The 21,935-nt window shown below is 43.7% G+C and overlaps 1 protein-coding gene across 1 annotated transcript in view; it reads right to left on the minus strand.

Annotated features, from left to right (window-relative positions):
- DNER (delta/notch like EGF repeat containing) overlaps positions 1-21,935 on the minus strand; it is a 317,360-nt gene that overhangs the window by 75,592 nt on the left and 219,833 nt on the right. The window contains exon 7 of the mRNA XM_042995548.1: positions 18,740-18,853. Within this exon, the coding sequence (XP_042851482.1) occupies positions 18,740-18,853 (114 nt within the window). The remainder of the gene's footprint in view (positions 1-18,739; positions 18,854-21,935) is intronic.

The raw sequence follows: 21,935 nt of genomic DNA on the forward strand, positions 1-21,935 counted from the left end.
AAAAGAGAAAAACTGGGAGGATTACTCTAGCTGATTCGAAGCTTAGGATAAAGCTACAGTAATCAAACCACAATTATCTGGAGTGCCTCTTGTTTGCCACGAAACCAAATTCTGATTCGTAAACCAGGTCAGCGCAAATCAAATAACTCTTCTTTCAGGTCTTAGCTTCCTCATTTGTTAAAAATGGAGATGAGAGGACAGCTGTGTAAACCAAATAGTTATACTAATAGAGGAAAAGGAAGAGGAATCTTTTTATTAATAATAATCAATTTATTGTATATTACTAATTAAGTGGTATCCACTAATATTATTATGATGAATAATTATTAGTGATAATAGCAAATATTGAGTTCTTATTATATACTAGACACTATGCTAAGCCATTCGTACCTATTACAACTACTGGCTCAATCAGAGTCTACTATTATCCACTTGGACAGAAGAAGGCTTAGAGACTAGATGTCAGGGAACTAGTCCAGGGACATCAATTAGTAAGTGAGAAAAGCAAAATTCAAACTGAGGTCTGTATGACTCCACATCTGTGCTCTTAAGCCTCATGCTAGGAAGAGAATTTGTCTCAAAGCATTTGAAAAGTTGAAGGTGCTATGCTAGCAAAAGAAATTACAGCCAGATTAAACCCATCAGTATCCTAAATTCTTTAATTTAAGATGGCTTTAGAAAATGGAAATCATGGGGCCCCAGGGTGGCTCAGTCGGTTAAGCGTCCAACTTCGGCCCAGGTCATGATCTCATGGTTTGTGGGTTCAAGCCCCACATCGAGCTCTGTGCTGACAGCTCAGATCCTGGAACCTGCTTAGGATTCTGTGTCTCCTTCTCTCTCTGCCCCTCCCCAGCTCACGCTCTGTCTCTCTCTCTCTCTCCTTCAAAAATACACACACACACACAAAAAGGAAAATGGAAATCATGGGCCCCTGGGTGGCTCAGTTGGTTAAGCGTCCAACTCTTGATTCTGGCTCAGGTCATGATCTGAGGGTTGTGAGATGGAACCCTGCATTGGGCTCCTTGCAGAGCCTGTTTAAGATTCTCTCTCTTCCTCTCTCTGCCCCCTCCCCCACTTGTACTCTCTCTCTCTCTTCCTAAAAAAATTAAAGAAAAAGAAAAGAAAATGGAAGTCACTTAGCACTTGTAAATTTTGAACTCTGTGCTTTTGAAATGTTCTGGGACTAACTGGTTCTCAGTATTGCCAGTGCCACGTGAGGGATATTTTTTAAATATGGTTATTAAACTTGAGTTCTAAGGAATAAACATATCACATGTACTACCAACTTCTTATAAAACCAGAAGTCATCTTTAAAATCACCCAAATACCAGACTTGGAGCCAACATGCCAACCAATGCAGGCATGGCCTCCCAACTGGCCCATCAAGGCCAGATGTCGGCTGGTTTATGGGTCTTGCTATAATACATGTTACACACAGGTGAATATGTAAGTTCTTGAAATTTTGAATCAAATCTGGCTTGTAAACAGGATACTGATTACAGAAAGCTTGAATGTTACCTGAACTGTAGTCAAAAACTGAACTGTAGTCCAGGTAAAGAAACAATGTATATTCAATTTCTAGATCTACAAATGAGTTCCTATGTAAGTGATCCCAAAACAGATACAGTGTTTTAGGGGTCTGATTTCCTTATGTAAAAATACAGAAGTCTGTGACTCAAAGCTAAGACAAAGATTACTAGAAAGGGCACTTCTGCGTGAATTTACAGAGCACAATGCCGTTCTGTGAGTGCTGGCAGAAAGGTATCTTACGCCACAAGGTAGAAAAGACCCATCTTCGGCTGAGACCCCAGCCAGTACAGACATCAACTTTCCAAGAAACATTCTAAAAATGAGCCAAGATTTTCATTCCCCTGTTTTCTCCTCTGCCTCTCCCTTCCCCTCCACCCCCTCGGTCTCTCCACATAGACACACACTACATACAAAGAATTCCAAACTCCACATTCAATCCTAGGAACCTCTCAGCTTTTGCCTGTTCCTGCAAAATGCTATAACTCTAAAAGCAATTATTTTAGATAGCCTGTGGTGAAGTTTCACTTTCTATTAACATAACTCTTTTAGAGCTTTGACAAGTCAATCTATCAATAATGATCTCTTAAGGTAAATGTTTCTTGAAAATTCCACTCGCAGAATATGCAAACCAAATGAGTCACGATGGCAAAGGCTAGAGAGCTGGAAAACAAACTTTGACATTCTTGGATTCAACGACTTTCACGGGCACATTGAGACTCCGCAACATGGAGGACAAAGGGAATACTGCTTTGTGGAATATGGTACTACAGGTAATAAAAATAATAACAGTAATGTTTCTGAAATGACTAAAAGATTAATAAATTAACCACACTGGAGAAATAACATGGGGTCCCAACTGGAACCTAATGAGCAAATATACTTGGGTCTACAATCCTACTTGAAGGGTGGAAAAAGAAAAGTTATTTAATAATGTTAATCAACAGGTGCAGAGAGGATAATGAAGCAGTGATATTCCTTGTTTGCGATGGTCTCTTTCTAGTCATACAAACTTCATACGATAGACATCAGAAAACCTTGGAAAGAAAACACAATAGCCCCAGGGAAAAACTCAAACACACGGAAGCAATGCCAGCAGTCGAGAGATTGAGAACAACTCACAGCAACACGGGGAAAGTTTAGAAAAGGGTGAAAGATCAGAGGATTAAAATGGGAAACAAGCAAGACAGGACTATGCAAAAAAAAATCTAAGGAAAGAGGGGTTACTGCAACACTGTGATTTAGCTAGTTGACTGTTGCTTCAAATTCTGGATCTGAACCAGTATTTACATGAATATGCCTGCTGAGCATTTGTTACATGTGAATAAAGAAATCCACACCCTTGATATACACACATTATGCAAATCAGATCTTTGAAACCAAAGGAAACATGCCTGGACCATTTCAAGCTGCTAGACCATGAAGTCACTTGATCTAGAAAGCTATGGAGATGTCAGAAGTTTGCAGTATTAATAAGGGGGAGACGGATTACACAATACTGGCATTCTTGCTGATGCTGTCACTTAAATATTAACTCGTGATTTCACTGTCTTGGCAAATGGTCCACGTACCTGGTTGCCTCCTCTCCCCCAACCCCATGTCTAACAAATCAGTGGATATTAATAGATTCTACCTTCAAAATGCTTCCTGAACGCAAACACTGCTTCATCTCTGCTGCCACCGCTCCAGTCAAAGCCACAATTATTTCCTCATCTTTACAACAGTTTCCTTGGATGAGAGTCCCAAGTCTATTTTACCCCTACAAACAGTAAGAATATTTGCTCACAATTAAATATTATCAGTGCTTCCGACCGCTCTTAGAATCAAATTTGTACAGCCCGGCTGGGGTAACACTATGGCATGAACACTGTGCCCCGGCCTTCTCTAGGAGCTGGCCCCACCGGCCTGGCCTCCATTCAGTTCCCAGAAACGACAAGCCATTCCCCACCTAGAGCCTGGCCACATGGCACTTCTACTCTCTGGAAGTTGCCACTCCCACCTGCTTACACTTGACCTTTTTGGTTCCTGGCTTTCATGTTAGACAGGCGGGTCTGCCCTGACCACCCCATTCTGGGGACGTATCCCTCTCTTACTCTGGATCACAGAACCCCGATCACTGCCTTCGTAGCACTTTGCCAAATTTGTGATGACACGGTTGTGTTGGTTTACTTGTCTATCATCAGTCCCCCACCCCCAACAAGAACATACGCTTCCTGGAGAAGGAGCCACATTCATTCCTCAGCCTTGAGCCCCAGCACCTGGCATAGTGGCCACTCAGTAAATAATCACAGAATGAAGGAACAGATGAATGAAGAGATGAGTGACAGAGGACATATTCTAACAGATCTGTTACAAGGCACTATGAAAAGGGTAAATGTTAGTTAGTCATCAGCGGTTTTGATTACAGATACACGAATGAGCAATCACTGAATCACGATGAAGGGATGAAACTTAGCTCATCTCGGTGCCTCGATGAGCAGCAAAGGGAAGCAAGGAGAAGGAAGTATCTTGACTCTCAGAGAGCTTATTCTTCAAAGAAGAGACCAGGAGGACACATCTAGAATGATGAACAGACAACCTGAGGCTGTTTCTTCTTTCTCCAAACACGTATGGAATGGCTCAGCCTGGTGTGAGGTTGGAGGGACCAGCCCAGGCTGTCTGCCCGGGATGAGCCTGTGGTACGGGCTCTAAGCACGTCAGTGATTCAAAAGAAGGACGGATTGTGACAGGGGTGGGCGGGCCAGCAAAACCTCACGGGAGAGCTGGGTGTTGCACTGGGCCCAGAGAAAGCCCGAGATTTGGCTGGGCAGACAAGGAAGACGAATGATATTAGAATGAGAGAGGAGGTTTTGGCCAATGTTTATGGAAAACATTAATCAGGACCACACTTGTTCTGGTCCTAGGAAAGCAGACAGTTATGCAAGATAAAGAGAAAAGGGAGAACATCTAGGAAAAGCAAACCCCTACGATGTAACAGACCCAAGATGATTGCATTTACCATGTGACTTTTAATTCGTAAGAGAATCCATCTGAGAGGCTAAAAATCACCTTAAGGACTTTTTCTTTGGCAGGACAAAAAGACAAATTTAGATCTAAGAGAGAGGAAAATGAAAAATAACTAGGAAATGGTCAGAGGAGTGTTAAATCAACTTTTCCCCAGTTTAGACTAAATAGATAAGAGACCAAAGAGATAAAACTTAGGGCAGATGGGTTACATGAGCAAAAATAATTGGCCATTAACACTGGAAATTTAGGGGGTTAGCCAGAAAGGTTTGCGGTTTTCTTTGGGCACTTACTCATCCAACCTCCAGTAACAGAGCCCAGCCATGTACCAGGCGCTGCTTCAGACCTTAGATTTCAGCGAGGAATACAGACAATAGAGAAGTAAAGAGATATCCTTAAGTAGTGCCACATGCTACTGAGGCAGGTAAGAGGTAGAGAATACTGGGGCTGTCTTAAATACGGTGGTGAGGATTGAGATCTCAATGGCCTGAGGGACTGATCCATAGTCAAGTCTGGAGCAAGGTTTCCAGCAAAAACAGCATCAGGTGCAAATGCCCCAAATAGCCTTGTGTTCTGAGGTGAATGGTGCCCCCTGGAGGACAATCCCCAAGCCCCTGCTGTGCTTGAAGAACAGTGGGAGGCAGATGACGCTCGAAAGAAGTGGGAAAAGCAGGGAGTAGTAAGAAATGAGGTCCAAGAGGTTGCCAGGGATGTGTTGGCCCTACACCACACTTTGGGTGAGAAATTACCTGAGATCTGAGAGGCAGGGAGTGAAAGCGTGGGATCTACATTTTAGAAGGGCCACTTTGCCTACTGTGTGGAGATCAGACTGTAGAGGACAAGAGTCAACCAGAAAGAAAACTCCAGAAGCTACTGTAGGAGACCAGAGAGGAACCTGGAAACCCCCAAGAGGCTGGGAATCCTGCACAAACCGTACAGCCATTCTCTCTGACGTGAACAACAACAAGAAATTTGCCCTGAAAGCTAGCCACGGGATTGCCTTCCGCATACGAGAAAAACGTTTCCACTCTTTGTAGAAATTGAGACCGGAGAAAAACGAAAGACAAAAAAAGGCAGAAACTAAGAGATGGGACATGGGAGGGAGACACAGGTGCTGAATACCCACCTGCCCCGTACTACCCAACAGCTCCAGGAGATGGGTGTTATTCTTTACACATAAGGACGCTGAAGCCCGGAGGGTTAAGTAATTTTGTCCAAAGCCATCTGGAAATGGACAGAAGTGAAATTCCACACAAATACGCCCTTCTCTAATGACACGGATTTTGAGCCTTAGTTCCTTCATCCGCTTAAACAAAAATGACACTCATTTTCATGAATTTCATACACGCGGATACGTGACAATACGTGGCATAGCAGTTTCCACCTGCACACAGAGAACACCGAGGGAGCGGACCCCCGGGAGAACTCTGTGTTCTTCAGCCACAGAGGTTCTCAGCCCTGGCTGCAGGCTAGAACCACTGGAGAGCTTTGAAAATTATGCCTGGTTCCCACCTCGGGGATACTGACTTAACTGGTCGGGGGTGGGGCCTGCCATCAGGATTTTTCTTAAGGAGAATGTACCTTTCCTTCCTACGGTTTATTTTTTCTGCTGGTAGCCACAGAGTTTCTTGTATTTAGTCATGAGGAAGAAAATGTATAAACTACTGTTACATTTCATAACTGTCTTTTTGCTCTGAACCAATATAGATCTGTCTTTGTACCCAGTGCCATCACATTCGACCACTACGGCCTTAATTCACTAATTTTACCTTCCCAACTTTCATTGATTATCCTTGATTGTGACAATTATACACTGACTTCCCTCTGGGAAGCAACATACCTCTTTTCTCAGCCCCTAAGAGTTTGGAGGGAATGGACTCCAAATGCCAGCTCCAAGAGTGACTTTGTGTCTGAGACTTGGCCAGCCAAAGCAGTCCATTCCCTGGCCGGTGGTAAGCCAATGTCTCAATTCAGAACACTCTAGGTCAGCCCCGTGGCTTTTGCTGGGAGAAGACAAACTCTTCCCCACCCATCTTCAGAATGGAGCCAACGCAGGAAAGCAGAAGGAAGACTGCTAGAGAGAGAAAAATTCAGGCTTGCTGACATTATTTGAGCTTCTGGATCAAGCCATGCCTGAATTCATCCTGCATATTTGCTACAGAGCCAGTACGCTCCTCCCCCCGCCCCCCGCCCCTCACATTTTCTGGTCTATTTATCTATTGTTGAAAAATCAAGATTTTTAATGGATACAGACGTGCTGTAAAAGTTACTCTGTGTGAAAACAAAAGGCTACTACCGCATTTACCTAGTCAATCCTCCTGATAAAAAGTAATTGATTAAAAATAATAAATGGATGGTAAGAGTAAGGGAAAGACAGATACTCAAGGGCAGCTATGGTCTGAGGAGATGGGGAAACACAAAGAAGACACCTTCACAAGTGAGAGAATTCTCAAAGACTTCAAACAGAAGATGAGGGTTGCTGTTTCTTTTTTTTTTTTTTTTTTTCTAATTTCCTGGGATTTCTTCGACAGGGTCTCACCTCTGCAACTGGACCACAAGGTTTCCAGGTTTACAAAAGTTACATACAACTTTGTGAGCCTCTGTCCTAAGGAAACAGACGAACAACGCATAAAAAATACATGTACAAAATATTCTCCGCAACACGATAAAAAAAAAAAAAAATAGCCAAAAAAAGGAACCTCAATGTCCCCTTCACAAACTCCATTTCCTCAGGGATCCCAAAGGTGGCGTTCCTCATTTTGTCCTGGTCAGTCTTTCCTTCCCCACCGGGTGCTTCCCCTGGGTGGCTTCACACAAGCCCGTGGCTCAGATTAGGCTCCGGACTCAACCTCTCAAACTTAACGTCTCCAGACCAGCACTCGCTCCATGCTTCAGGTTCACGTACTTAGCTGACTGCTCGATGCTTCCTCTGGATGCTTCATGGGTTCGTTCAATTCATGTCCCATATGGAACTTCCCATCCTCCCCTCAAAGCTGCTCGCCACCCCGCAGCATCCCCTGCATGCACCTGCCTACAGCTTTCTGAAGCCTGGCTTGTGCCTGTGGTCCCTCTCCTCCTTCTCCTTCTTCAGCCAGTCTGTCCACTTCTATCTCCACTGTCACCTCCCCATTTCATCCCACCGTGACTGCTCACCTAAATTACCGTGTGAGGGTCCAAACAGGGTTCTCTGACTCTTGTCCTCCTCTGATCCATTATTCCTCCTTCAGCCACTGTAATTTCTCCCAAACGCTAAAGCTCTGCCCCTCGCCTGCTGAAACTAATCACGGTGCCCCCCCCCGCCCCGACAACACAGTCGGGTGGAGTCTGATCCCTCTGTCGTGTGTTTGAAGGCCTGATCCCCTTGTCGTGTGTTGTTTGAAGGCCTGCTGGGCTGGCTTCTACGCCAGTCCCTCACCCATGCCGCCCACACTCCATTTTGAGCTCCATTTTGTTCTTCAAACCTGGCACCCTCTCTCTGCTGCACCTTCCCGCATGCTGTCGATGTTCCCTTCCTGGGAGACTGTCCTCTCCCCACAGGCCTAACTTACTCATCTTGGTGCTGCCTTCCCTTCAGGTCTCTGCTGAAACATCACTTCCCTTGGAACATTTCCTGACTTTTCTTCTAGCCCCCGGTCTGGGTGGGGGGGCCCCCTTCTGAAGCACACTGGATCATCCCAGCAGAGCTCGGCCACATCCCTGATCATAGTGTCTACACTGTCTCAAAAACCACGAACCAGAGCCCCATCTGTCTTGTTCACTCCTAGATCCCTCATCATTAGCACAGTAAGTGCCTCAAAGTAGGTGATCAATAAGTAGTATGTGGATGATTAGGTCGTTCATTAAATCCATTATGCCACATTCGTATGATGGTATAAAATGCAGCCACTAAGAGCAGTTCTTTAAGAAAATAATGAACGATACAGGAGAACATTTGGAACACGTTGTTCAGTTTAAGAAGCTCATTACAAAAGAGAATGCACAGTAAGATCCAATTTTAGTTTTTGAAAATGCACATTAAAAAGAGACTTCAAAGATAGTTGCCTAAAATTCAAAGTGGTCTCTCATGGGGATGGAATCATACGGGTGTTTCTTTTCCTTTGAGCTCATCTGAGCATTGGATTCTCTGATAGCGAAGGGAAAAATGATAAAATTACTTAAAGTGTGATATGAAGTCCCAGACTGTAACAGAGCAGAGGGTGATGGTCAAATACAGTGAGAGGAGACAGTGGTGACATCAGCCCACGTGCATGCCCTGATGCACAGTGACCAGATGCATTACTAAGTATAGAGTCAGGAGCTGAAGGTGAGGAAGGGATAAGGTCTTCATATAAATTACAACCAAACATACTTGGGGCAGTTAGAAGACAAGTGGAAAATGCTTCAAGAATGGGCTATGTGATGGGAGGGGAAACCTAAGCATCTATCTTTGGGGCCCTTTTATCAGTATGACATCAGGTCTCAGGACATGAGAACTTGGTTGGAAAAACCAAGCCAAAGAAAGATTATTTAGCCAAAAATGGAAGATGATAAAGTAATTAACCAACATTCTTCTACTTTCACAGCTTGTGCGTGTTCAATTCTCTTAGGCCGAGTCTCTCCGTCAGCCCCACCTTAACACGCTTATAGGACTCTGAGCCCAGATCTGAACTGTTCACAATAAGACTCAGGACCACATCGCATGGTACTTTGGTCCAAGTCAGACAAAAATTTGTCTCCAGCCTCTTCCAATTATCTAAAACAGAGTGAGTGTGTATGTGTGTGTGTGTGTGTGTGTGTGTGTGTGTGTGTGTGTATACACATACACATACATACATATGCTTATGCATATGCATATACATATATATGAGCATATACGTATATGGAGATAAATTCCACTGCAGGGAAAAATAAAAATTATACTTACTTTTAGGATGTTTGTATTTCTTTTTATTTTCTTTAAATGTTTATTTATTTTTGAGAGAGAGACAGACAAAGCGTGAGCAGGGGAGGGGCAGAGAGAGACGGAGACAGGAATCTAAAGCAGTTTCCAGGCTCTGAGCTGTCAGCACAGAGCCCAACGTGGGCTGAACCCATGAGCTGTGAGATCATGACCTGAGCTAAGTCTGACACTTAACTGACTGAGCCACCCAGGTGCCTCTAGAATATTTGTATTTCCATTGTAAAGGATCTTTGTTGCTGTTAAAAACAATTATATGCGCATTCGGCTTCTTATATGGAGAAATAAGCTTTCTTTTTTTTTTTAATTTTTTTTTAACGTTTATTTATTTTTGAGACAGGGAGAGACAGAGCATGAACTGGGGAGGGTCAGAGAGAGGGAGACACAGAATCTGAAACAGGCTCCAGGCTCCGAGCTGTCAGCACAGAGCCCGATGCCCGGCTCGAACTCACGGACTGCGAGATCACGACCTGAGCCGAAGTTGGCCGCTTAACTGACTGAGCCACCCAGGCGCCCCAAGAAATAAGCTTTCTTAACAGATTGTCCCACAAATAACAACAGTTAGCTCCAGGCCAAATAACCCCACCACTACCTGGCTCTGGAAAGTGAACAAAAGTGGACAGGGTTTTAGAGGAAAGTCAGAACATAGAGGCAGCAGCTGGCATGGGGGTAGTTTCACGTTTGGGGAGTCCCACCCCGCAGGCAGCCTTGGATGTGACTATGGCCCAAGGACACAAAGACGCTAGCATTAAGCCTGCTAGGAACCAGCCGGGGGCAGGCGCACCATGAGGAATGGGAAAGGGTCCTAGGAAAGAAGACAGCCAGAGATGGGATCCCCCAATTCTGTATATCAACTCTGCCCAAGTCTCTGATGACCCTTAAATCATGCTGAATGGGATCCTGGATGAGATCAGAGCCTCCCTTCCCACCCCTCCACCCCCAACCGGCCTCACTGCTGGCTTGAGTTTGCAATGAGTCTAACCAATGACAGTCACCTGGTTACATCAGTGGACCCTGGTTAACTCATCTTGGCTCCAGTCTCTTCCCATATTAAATGACACTGTTGAACTGCTAAAACAGTTTTGAGATATTTACTCACTCAAGACATTCAACACAAGGCTCATAGGTACCTAAGTGCCAGTTGTGCTAAGGAATACGAAAAAAAAGTTGAGCGTCACTGCCCTCGACAAGCCTAGAGTCCCAGGGGGGAAAGCAGACCTGTACCCAACCAGCTAGGTGTCACAAAGGTGAACTTGACCAGAGAAGGAGCTCAGTTCAGCAGAGTGAACACGGACTCCAGAGTTAGACAAACCTAGTCTTCACCCGGGTCCACCAGGACCTTAGAGCCCTGGGACCTACCTTGTACACGTATACACCTTGTACACTTATATTAATCACTTACCCCACTGTTCTTAGTACTGTATACCCATTTAATCCTTGTGACAACCTCATTAGGTTGGCACTAATACTACCTCCACTCCGCAGATGCAGAAAATGAGGCACAGAGGATTTAGGTTTACTTGCCCAAGGTCCCCAAGTAAAACGTGATCATACACAGATTCAAACTCAAGCAGCAACATCTATCCGAGCCTCAGCAGCTAACTGCTAACTTCAAGTCAAATACTAACTTCAAGCACCAAAAGCATGGCAGGCACTCAACAAATGGCAGATGTCCTCGTTGTCATGGTTACCGCCGATGCTGTGGTGATTCCTGAAGCCACAAGAGAAATGACAGTTGAAATTTAGGCCGTCTACCCAAATTTTTAAAGCCAAAAAGTTTTAAGAGCGCTAAAGAACTTTCCCGTGCAGATCTGGACACACACCTCAAGAAATCGGGATTTGTATTTACCTATGAGGTACCCCCTACCTCTTCTTAAAAAGAAAAGCACCAAGGTATCAGGATTTATTTCTTCATTCACTTGTCACGTTGCAAGTTCCTACTGTCATCTGCCACCACTAACCTGGGCATCAGAACGGTTCCCAGGAGGGCGGCAGAGCCGAAGATGACAGGACCCTGGTCATGGACTAAGGTGAGTGCATCTGGTCCCACCGCGAATGGGGGAAGCGGGCAAGCAAATCCCTCGCGGTATTTTTAGTTAAACAATCTCAGAGCAACTGTGCAATGTGGGGACAAAAAGAAAAGAAATATGAACTTAGCTGTAAATCAAAAATTAATCAGCATACACCAAGCGCAGAAATAAAGTTTTACTCACACTTGGTAAGTCTTAAAGCCTGCTCTGTCTCCAAGAGGTGAAACTATATAGCACTTGGAGCGCCGAGGATCTCAGCTGCTACAGTTCCTAAATGATGTGGTGATTTAGGGATAGTGCCAAATTTTCAAAAAAATAAGAACAGTACCTTATTCAGGCCTGGGAATTTTACCAGGACATGTTGCACATTTCTTATGTAAATACATGCAGTTGAATAAGGTCCTAAGAGAGTGCTTTCACCCAAATCCTACCTATCAGGATACTGGGGAAAAACAACCAAATCCTAGGACTGTATGACTCCTAAATCCTTATTGGGTAACATGCCCGGTTTCTGAACAATACACATTATCTCAGGGATAATTTTTATGACATGTGTGGCTATTGCCTGTAAATCCCTCTAAGATGAAAAGCATTACCACTGACATTTGAGTTGGACAAAAGGATTTATATGGCTAGATTACTCAAGGCTATAAAATGTAGAAAAACAAAAATAGTTTGGATAAACCCTTGGAGCTTGTTGCAATGGGATTTGACTTACAGGGCCCGAGGGCCGACATTAAGTTCTAGGGAGTCGTTTAGAGGTTATGAAACTTTTCTCTGTAAACATTACTTGAAACAACAAGCTGGATTTATTGGCTCAGCAAGGGGCTCTTAGGCTGATGTATGTGAATCAGAGACTATCAGGAATAGGGTCCCTTAAAGGTAATAGTCAATCTTCATCATCAAAACAAGAAAAAAAATGGCTGGAGGAGATGAAAACTGTACGACTCACCCAAGGTGATATGGCTAAATTCTCCACCATCACCACCATCATCATCATCGCTAACACTATTCAGTACTTACTCTTTGCCAAGCACAGAGCTGAGGGCTTTTCTGTTCCTCACGCCGACTTAATAAAGGATGTCCTAATATCATCCCCATTTTCTAAGTGGAAAAATGAGCCCCGGAGAAGCACAGAGCTAGCTGCACAGGGGACGGGTCTGGCATTCAAACACAAGCGATGGGACCCTCAATCCACACTTGTAACCACCCCACTCCCCCGCCTCCTCTCTGGCCCCAGACTCGGGTCTACTAACCTCCGGGCCAGAGGAGGACACTAACCACACGTGGCTAGGGAGTTTCCAAGTTACAAGACCTGCATGGCTGACAGTGGAGTCCGGTGTGGAAGCAGGTCCCCTCCCTGGCTGCAGTATCTGCCTTCAGAATTGTAGGGCAAGAGCTGCTCACACAAACTCTGTGGGTCTGTACTCCCATCAGCAAGTGTGACACCAGAAAATAACCTGTGACTAATGTTTTTACAATCTATTGGATGCGATGATATCTGCTCAAACCTAGTGCCTGGAGCCCCATATTCTCACGTCAGTCTCCGGTCGCCACACGCCGAGGTAGATACCAGGCAAGCGATCAGGTTCTCTGCAGTGTGATTCTGTGCCCTGCATGATGCAGATCAGCATACCTGTAGGACCCACAAATGTGCTTGATTGCTGAATGTTTTCATCTCTACCAAGTTCTTTTTATTCCCTATTAGTCCGTGTGGTGGTCTACTTCAAATTCTGAGGCGGAAAAAATAAAAATTCAGAGGTACTGAAGCAGAGAGGACGGCTAGACAGTTATATTCAGATTTTATTTACGTATGTATTTAAATGTATTCATATATTTAAATTTACATATTTAAATACCAATAGGCAGTGATGGTAAGTATATATAATTAGATGTCTTCAGAATTAAAATGCATTTGGTTTAAAATTGAAGGATCTCAAAGTTCTAAACCAAACATAAAGACAGTATCTGCGTACAGAGTAAACACGTAGGCAAAAAGATCAGCTTCTAATTTCTCCTCTTTGCTGCTGTTGTTTGGTAAAGTATCTGCAAGAAAACGCTCCTGACATTTTTACTTTTGCTTCTTATCACCTGCACAGGAACCACAATCCAAAACTGCACTTTTCAAATGTGGGCCCAGTGAACGTTAAGCAGAAATTCAGAGAAAAGACAGAACCTGTTGACAAAGAATAAAAACCTAAGTGTAGGAGGAAAGCAGAAACCTTCCAGAAGGAGAGCTTAAATGATAATTACAGCACAAGCTGTCTCGCAGGCCTCACTGACTTTGAACTTTTGGAAAGAGGTTAAAAAGGAGGCGAGAGTCAAAGAGACAGATAGTTAGGAAGGACTCCAACCTCGAAGGACCTGGTCCAGGTTGGATGCAGAAGGATCCTTGAAAGAAACAGAATGAAGAGGAAAAGGATGGAAAAGAGCCAGGATGTGAATGTGCTGAGTTGAAAGCACTCTCCAGAGGGAAAACCTAGTTGTAACAGCTTTCCGGACTGGGAGGGAATTGCTGTAAAAGGATTTCACCGTTCTTACAGAAAAGAAATACATATATATTTAAATTTATGTAAATTTTTATATATATGAAAAAAATTTTTTCCAGCTTTTCCCAGACTTCAGAAATTTTTAGCAGGGACATTTAAAAGTTTTAGAACCCAACAAACTTTGCATTTATTCTATTCGTGACTATTGTTACAGAGATCATCTTTAAAAAAAAAAAAATGAGACCGAGTGTATTTTGAAGGATCTATTTAGAGACACTATAGGACGATGATTAAGAAGGCCAGTGCCAAGGTGCCTGGGTTTAAATTTCTATCTATGTGATCACCGGCAGGTTATTTGATCCCCTTGTGCCTCAGTTTCCCAATATGTTAAATGGAGACATTAATAGCATCTGCTTCATAGAATTGTCATGAGGATAAGAGGTGCTGCCAGACTACAGAGTGATACTGAGGTGCTGACTTTTATAATTCGTTCATTTAACACATTTTTATTAACCTCCTCCTAACATAAAATGTGGCATTAAATGCTCCTGGCGTGCGGTTTTCCCTCCCTCTCAAGAGAACACAGGGAACCAGGGCAGACAGAATTAATACACATAAAGGAACAAATGAAAAAAGGACGCATAGTACGTAATATGAGGAAACAATTACTAAATTTCTTAGGTGTGATAATGTTCTAGGTGCACCGTAAGATCTAAAGAAGACTGTGCTAATTCTCAGAAAACACAAACTGATTTATTTGGGGATGAAGAGCCATGATGTTTCTCGTCTGCTTTCAAGTTACTTTGCAAAGAAACAAACTATACACGTAAATGGACGTGTATAAAGCAAACATGACAAGAAAACGTTCATCACTGGAGAAAAAGAAAAAAAAGAAAGGAAAGAAAGGAAAAAAAGGAGGCAGGAAGGGTCCTAATGCTAGCTCAGAAGTCCAGAACATTCTGTGGACTTGAGACATTTTCCAAACTTGTCTTCGCAGTGTGCCGGAAACGAGAGGGATCCTGGAGACGCAACGTGTTCTGTAAACATTATTTTCTACCACAAGCACCCAGAGAACAAGCCAGTGGGAGGGGCTGGTTCAAAAACGCCAGCCACCCGGTCACGGCCTCACACTCCTACTCAGAGGCTCCAAAACACTGCAATGAAGTCTTCAGAACTGGAAGTAAAGCCCCTTTTCCCTGGTCTGTCTTCAGTGAAGGTGAACCTCTGAAAAAACTCTTCACACAAAGACTGTCGGGAAATTGGTCTTCATGGTTTGCATTCCAGAGCGTCACATTTCCCCTAGGCTTTATCTAGACAGCGTGGAGGAACTGACAGGCCACTGGATAAAAATAAAGGCTCCCTAGACAATCCCCCGGATGCCAAGGTTCAAACTGCCATCTATGGGCTAATGGGTCTGCATTTGGACTTGGCCCAGACTTCTCCACCAGCTTCCAGATTCACAGCTGACAGCTCCACTTGGACGTCACAAAGGCCACTCAAACTCAACACGTCCAAAATAGAACACTTGTGCTCTGCACTTCTTTTTCTCCAGGAACGGCACAGCCTGCCACAGACTGACAGAGGGAACAAGCTTGCCCCTCCCCCCCATCACCCACCCATCTCAGGCCCCCTCACTTGACCTCTCAAGTTCTCCCAAATCCATCAGCTTCCCTCCTTTCTAAGCCCCCACCCTTCCCCTTCTAACAGTCAACACCTGTTCCCTGGACTTCTACAACAATCTCCAAACTCTCCTCCTTACTCCCTCTCTATGTTCCACACTGTTCGGGAATGAACATGACAAATTCCCATTTAAATTCATCAATGGTTCAACAGTAATTGTTACTAGGAAAACAGTAACGATGAAGCAGCTAATACCGAACAGCCATTTATCCAGGCACTGTGCTAACTACTGTACCTGCGACGTCTCATTTAATCCTCACTGTCCCTATTAAGTGGGCATTAGCATTTCCCCAATTTACAGATTAGTAAACTGAGACAGAGAGCGAGAGGTATGAACTCACTTGCCCATGAGCCAGAGCTGGTGAGTCAGTGGTGGAAACAGGCTCCAGACCTAAGCCCCCGTCTCCCCCTCAGGATGAAGAGGAAATGTCCCACCTGGGCACACAAAGCCCCGTGAAGCCATGCATGCATCCGCTTCCCATCACCCACTTTCTTCCTCACCGTCTTCCCTCATCGGTGATGCCCTCAACTCCGCCGCTCTCCTCCCTGTCCTCACTCAGGGTCTCCACATGGGGGCAACACGCCCAGCTGTCCGAGACTAAACAGCTCTCTTTTGGACATCTTCAAGGCCCTGGTCCTGCTGTAATTACACATTTATCTGTGGATGTGCCACGGGAGGCCCCATCTCAGCTCCACTAGCCCTTAAGTCCCAGCGGCCAGCGCAGCGCCTGGCAAACAGGAAGTGCTCGGCCATCTTTAGGCGCTAGGAAAAATGGCGGTATGAGGGAAAGTAAAACCACTGGGTCCCGCTTCGAGGGCCATCCTTTATGGCTGCTGTGATTTTGGAAGTCACTGCCTCTATGAGCCTCTGGGGTCTCATTTTAACCTTCCGGTGACAGTCAAAACTGTAAAAATAAGCAATTTGGAGTTTTCAAAGCTCTTTCGCAAGAATCCCATTTGTACCCGGAACGGTTCTGGGAAGTATGCAGTCTCATTCTAGCCCACATTTAGGAGGAGCGGGTGGCGGCGGGGGGGATTCGTGATTCGCTGCAGTCAATCGGCTGGTGACCCTGACGCCCACCCCTGACCACAAGCACAGGCTACAGCCAGTTAGTCAGCAACCGCCTGACCCAGGGTGCAGCGAAGCCCTGAAAATCTGCAAAGCTCCATGTGTGAGGGACAATGTGTGCCGCTTGCTCAGCCCTCAACCCCTTTCAACGTGCCCGCGTTTTCCATTCGCTTCAGAGACCCAAGGGGAGGGTGAAACACACTTTTCTCAAACACACGCTACTCCACTGCCATGGTAACCACACACATCGCAAGCACAAGCAACCTGGGGGCGCAGCTCCCACCCCTGCACAGGTGAGCGGAAGCTGGGGGACAGGACTCGCTTCTTCACGTCGGGTCTTCAAAACACTGAGGAGGAGGAGGCGCTGCAACCCTGAGCCCCTGGGTCACCTGGGAGGTTGGTGGCCTTTCAGCAAGTGCCGTGCCGAACCACTGCTGCCCTGCAGCCTCTCAGCCAGGGGCAGGGTAGGGTAATGTGGAGCCCAGAGACGGTTCCAGAGTGTACGCACTCAGACTCTACACTTCATCTCTGCAGACGATGCCCTCATACTTTATGCAGCTGTCCGCGTACCTCTGCGGATCAGGAGCTGACGTGCCGGTTGTAAAAACAAACAAACAAACACAAAAACCTCTAGGGGCACCCGGGTGGCTCAGTCGGTTAAGAGACCGGCTTCGGCTCAGGTCATGATCTCACAGTTCGTGAGTTCGAGTCCCACGTCAGGCTCTTTGCTGACAACCCAGAGCCTGGAGCCTGCTTCGGATTCTGTGTCTCCCTCTCTGTTCCTCCTCTGCTCGTGCTCTGTCTCTCAATAATAAATAAACGTTAAAAAATAAAAATAAATAAATAAATAAATAAAACTCAAAAAAATAAAGAACAAAAAACTCTAACATCAGGTTATTCTTACAACATTAGTGTTTAAAGTAATCCCTTCCATAACATCCCTCCAAGCGGAAATGAGAACTTCCTCTGAGTACAACATCGTATCTTGAATACCAGCTTGCTAACTATGGTCACCTGCCTGCCCCTTCAGGTCGAACTACTCTAACAATAAAACTTTTTTTTAACTAAAAGTAGCTAAAAGGGTGCCTGGGTGGCACTTCGGCGCAGGTCATGATCTCGTGCTTCACGAGTTCCAGCCCCGCGCCGGGCTCTGTGCTGACAGCTCAGAGCCTGGAGCCTGCTTCGGATTCTGTCTCCCTCTCTCTCTGCCCCTCCCCTGCTCGCGCTCTCTCTCTCTCTCTCTCTCTCTCAAAAATAAACATTAAAATAAATAATAAATAAATAAATAAAAATAAAAGTAGCTCAAAAGATGTGACTTTCCAGATAACTTGAAGTTTCTAAGGTGTTAGAAAGTTGACTTAAAAATAAAAGCAGGTGACGGGCACCCGAAGTGGCTCAGTCCGTCGAGCGTCCAACTCTTGATTTTCACTCAGGTCATGACCTCCCAGGTTCGGGAGATGGAATCCCGCATCCGGCTCTGTGCTAAGAGCGCGGAGCCTGCTTGGGATTCTCGCTCTCTCGCCCTCTCTCTCTGCCCCTCCCCTGCTCACACCCTCTCCCTGCCAAAAGGAATAAACATTTTTTAAGAATAAAATAAAATAAAATAAAATAAAATAAAATAAAATAAAAGCAGGTGAGCCTCATGTTGAAATATTTTTTATGTGTACTGGTATCTAAAACCAACAAAATTTTGAAAATTTTGAAAATTTAACACGTAAAATTTAGGAAAAAACTTATAGTTATCACTGTGTTACATTTATTCATTTTCAAGGTATAAGTAAAATCACAGAAATTCCTAGATTATGTGTAATATTCAAACATAATTCTCAAGCTATTCTAGCACAGAATTTTTTAAGAAAAGACTACCTTATATTTCGCTTTATAAATGGAACAAATGGAGGAAGTTCTCTCGCACGGAGGTTTTCAGAAATTCAAAGCTGATCAAAGTAGTTTATGGTTTAAAAATGGGAAGAAAAAACAGGTATCCTTAGGCAATAATGCTTACCTTCTGGACACTGGCAGGTGAATCCACTGAGACTAGAAATGCATGTTGCTGCATTTCTGCATGGGTCTAGGATACAGTAATCAATCTTGGATTGGCACAGCTCTCCAGTATAACCTGAATAAAACGAGATAGATATTTTATAAAATGGGTTATTCCAAAACCATTTCAAACTACCCCAGGAACTGATGGAGTCTAATCAGTACCCCACCCACCAAAAGCAGCAGCTTTGAGCAAAAGAGCCCCCCACCCAGCCACTCCTCCTCGGTCCGCTTTGGTTTTGCAATGAGAAACAGTCTTAGCAGTTTAGAATCACAGCTCAAAAATCATTTACTTTGCAAAAATCTTTTACTGCAAGGAGAGACTTTCCTTCAGCCTTAGCCCTGCATTTTACTTTGAAATACGAGTCAGAACCTTCAGAAACTGAGCGTTCCCAGCTTCCTTCTGACACAGGACAAAACACAGTCTACAATGTGTTTGTAGACGAGAGGCCATCTAACTGAGAGGCCATCTAACTGAGAGGACGGCCACTTTCCCTGTGTCAGTGTCATCCCAATACCTATTTTTAAAAAGCACAAGGAAAAACGCTAGTCATTAAAATTTCTTTAATTTATATTTTACAGCTGGAAGAACCGTTCTGTGTTAATGCCATGCCCCATTCCTTCATTTTAAAGATAAAGAGATTAGGACACACATAATGTTAAGCACCTGAATATATTATTCTTGGTTTTATTTGAATCCCATCCAGCCTAGTAAATTCTCTGTGAAGCAAGACTCTGGCGGGGATTTCATTGGACAGTAACATAAACACATGTGTGATACGGAAGTAAGGACTCCCATCTATGAGAATGCAACCCAAAAGCTTTAAATAAATTCCACATTAGGAGAGTCTGGGTGGCTCAGTCGGTTGAGCATCTGACTTCAGCTCAGGTCATGATCTCACAGTTTGTGGGTTTGAGTCCCATGTCGGGATCTGTGCTGACAGCTCAGAGCCTGGAGCCTGCTTCGGATTCTGTGTCTCCCTCTCTCTCTCTGCCCCTGCCCCGCTTGAACTGTCTCACTGTCTCTCTCTCTCTCTCTCTCTCTCTCTCTCTCTCTCTCTCTCAAAAATAAACATCAAAAAAATTTTAAGTGAATAAATTCCACATTACTTAGTAACTTTGAAAACAAAGCCCTCCAGAGAAATAAATCCATTTTAAAGTGGAAAATGGCTATGAAAGAAACTTTGAACACAAGATGTCAAACAGAAAGAGGCTCTGCCCTTAGTTCTGTTATTTGAGTGACAGAACTCTTAATAATTTGGAGATGATTCCTATCAGAAATTTTTATGCACAGATATTTTCTACATGATTATAATCATACTGTAGCATTTTATACCTTGCTAGGCTGTACATTAAGTACTTAAAAACTTGTCTTTCTGAATTATTAGTTTTGAAAGACTGTCATTAGCAGTTGAATCTGAGATTTGCAAAAGTAAATCGGTGATATTAGAAGAGGGATGATTCGCCTGAGCTTCAATTACCTGCAAAACGAGTATAAATTACAGACTGTGAATGTGGAGGCATTTATGTACAACCTTACTCTCCCCTACAGGCTTGAAAACAGCTCAGGAGATTGTAGTTTATTAGTGAATGTGATAAGATGAATAAAATAATTGTATAAACTAAAAATCCAAACACCAGGACAAAAAGCTGTTTCAAAACTGCAGAACAGAATATCTTAATATGATAACAGTATGTTCATAGATCTTCAAATGACGGCCCTAAATTCAGAATGAGGGAGAGCAAACTGTTTTTCAGAACAGTGCTACAAATAAGTTTCTGACTAAAAATCATAGCTAATACCTATAATAGAACACTTCCTTTTTCTTCTATGCATTAACTCATCCTCACTGCAAACTATGAGGTCAGTATCATAACCATGTCCGTTTCACGAATGGGGAAACTGAGAACTGGGGAGTTTAAGTGATTTTCACAATGGCACACGGGGAGTCAAACTCCTGAGCCCAACCCCTTAAATGCATCATCATGCCTGAGGCAACATGCATCACATGCTCAAAAACATGTATTTAACATGAAGGGAAAATAACAGAAAATGATGTATAAGGAAATGCACAGATATAGATAGACACAGCCTAAACACCATGGTTATTCTTGGGCTTACCAAAAATTTTCTTTAAATCCCTGCTTTCAACATTTCTACAACAGGCTACAAAAGTACCTTCATGAAAAAGACAGCCAATTAGAAATACTGGCTTCTTAGAAGCAGTGTGGTTACAGGATATAGAGTCATGAACCCTGTCATCACGAAGATCTTAAAACTGTGACCACAGAATCACACAAAATCATTAAAAATAGCCAAAAGCCAATGAGATATCATACACCTGTAAGGGATGTATATGTCCCTACCAGACAGAAACAATATGAGCAAAATTCAGGATTCCATGAGCTGCGAAGTTCTTTAGAGAAAATTTTAACATTCACTTTCTTTGAACTTTTTATTTGGGAGTTTTAAACATACCTAAACATAGAGAGACTAGTATACAAGCCTCATGTCTCTATCACCTAACTTCAACAATCGCTAGCATTCTGTCCATTTAATTTCATCTAGCTCTCTCATAGTTTTATATTTTCCCTGTTGGGGTATCTTAAAGCAAATTTCATTTCACCTGTAAAGACTTCAAGATGTATCCCGAACTAATGGAGATTTTTTTTGTAAGATCACTTCTAATGGCCTCTTTAATGTGCGGTCCCATTTACAAACTGAATTAAACACTTTAAACTACATTTATTAATTTCAACAATTTCTTTTTAAGAACCCCATTTGTCGAATAAGACACAAATCTTCCCATGCATTTAATTCACTATTATCTAATAAATGTAATAAACTAAACCTTAAGTGCTGTTAAATGCTCCAATATTTACGCATTCATGTGTAGTAGGATTTCAACCTAAGAGGTCAATCCACATTGCAGTGTGTGGGGTGTTTGGGATTGTCCAACCAGTACTTAGTGGTGGAGATTCTAAAGTCTTGCACTGCCCGAGACGACCCAGTACAAGAAAATTTTCTTACTCAAATGCCAATAGTCCTCTCTAATGAGGAACACAGGTCAGGGACCAGTCACTATATCATTGCTTTTGGCTCTCAAGCTTTACAGCTTTCTCGCAAAGATTTTTTCAATAGGGGAACCATGGAACTA

The sequence above is a fragment of the Panthera tigris genome, chromosome C1 (genome assembly GCF_018350195.1).
Source record: "Panthera tigris isolate Pti1 chromosome C1, P.tigris_Pti1_mat1.1, whole genome shotgun sequence".
Classification (NCBI taxonomy): Eukaryota; Metazoa; Chordata; class Mammalia; order Carnivora; family Felidae; genus Panthera; species Panthera tigris.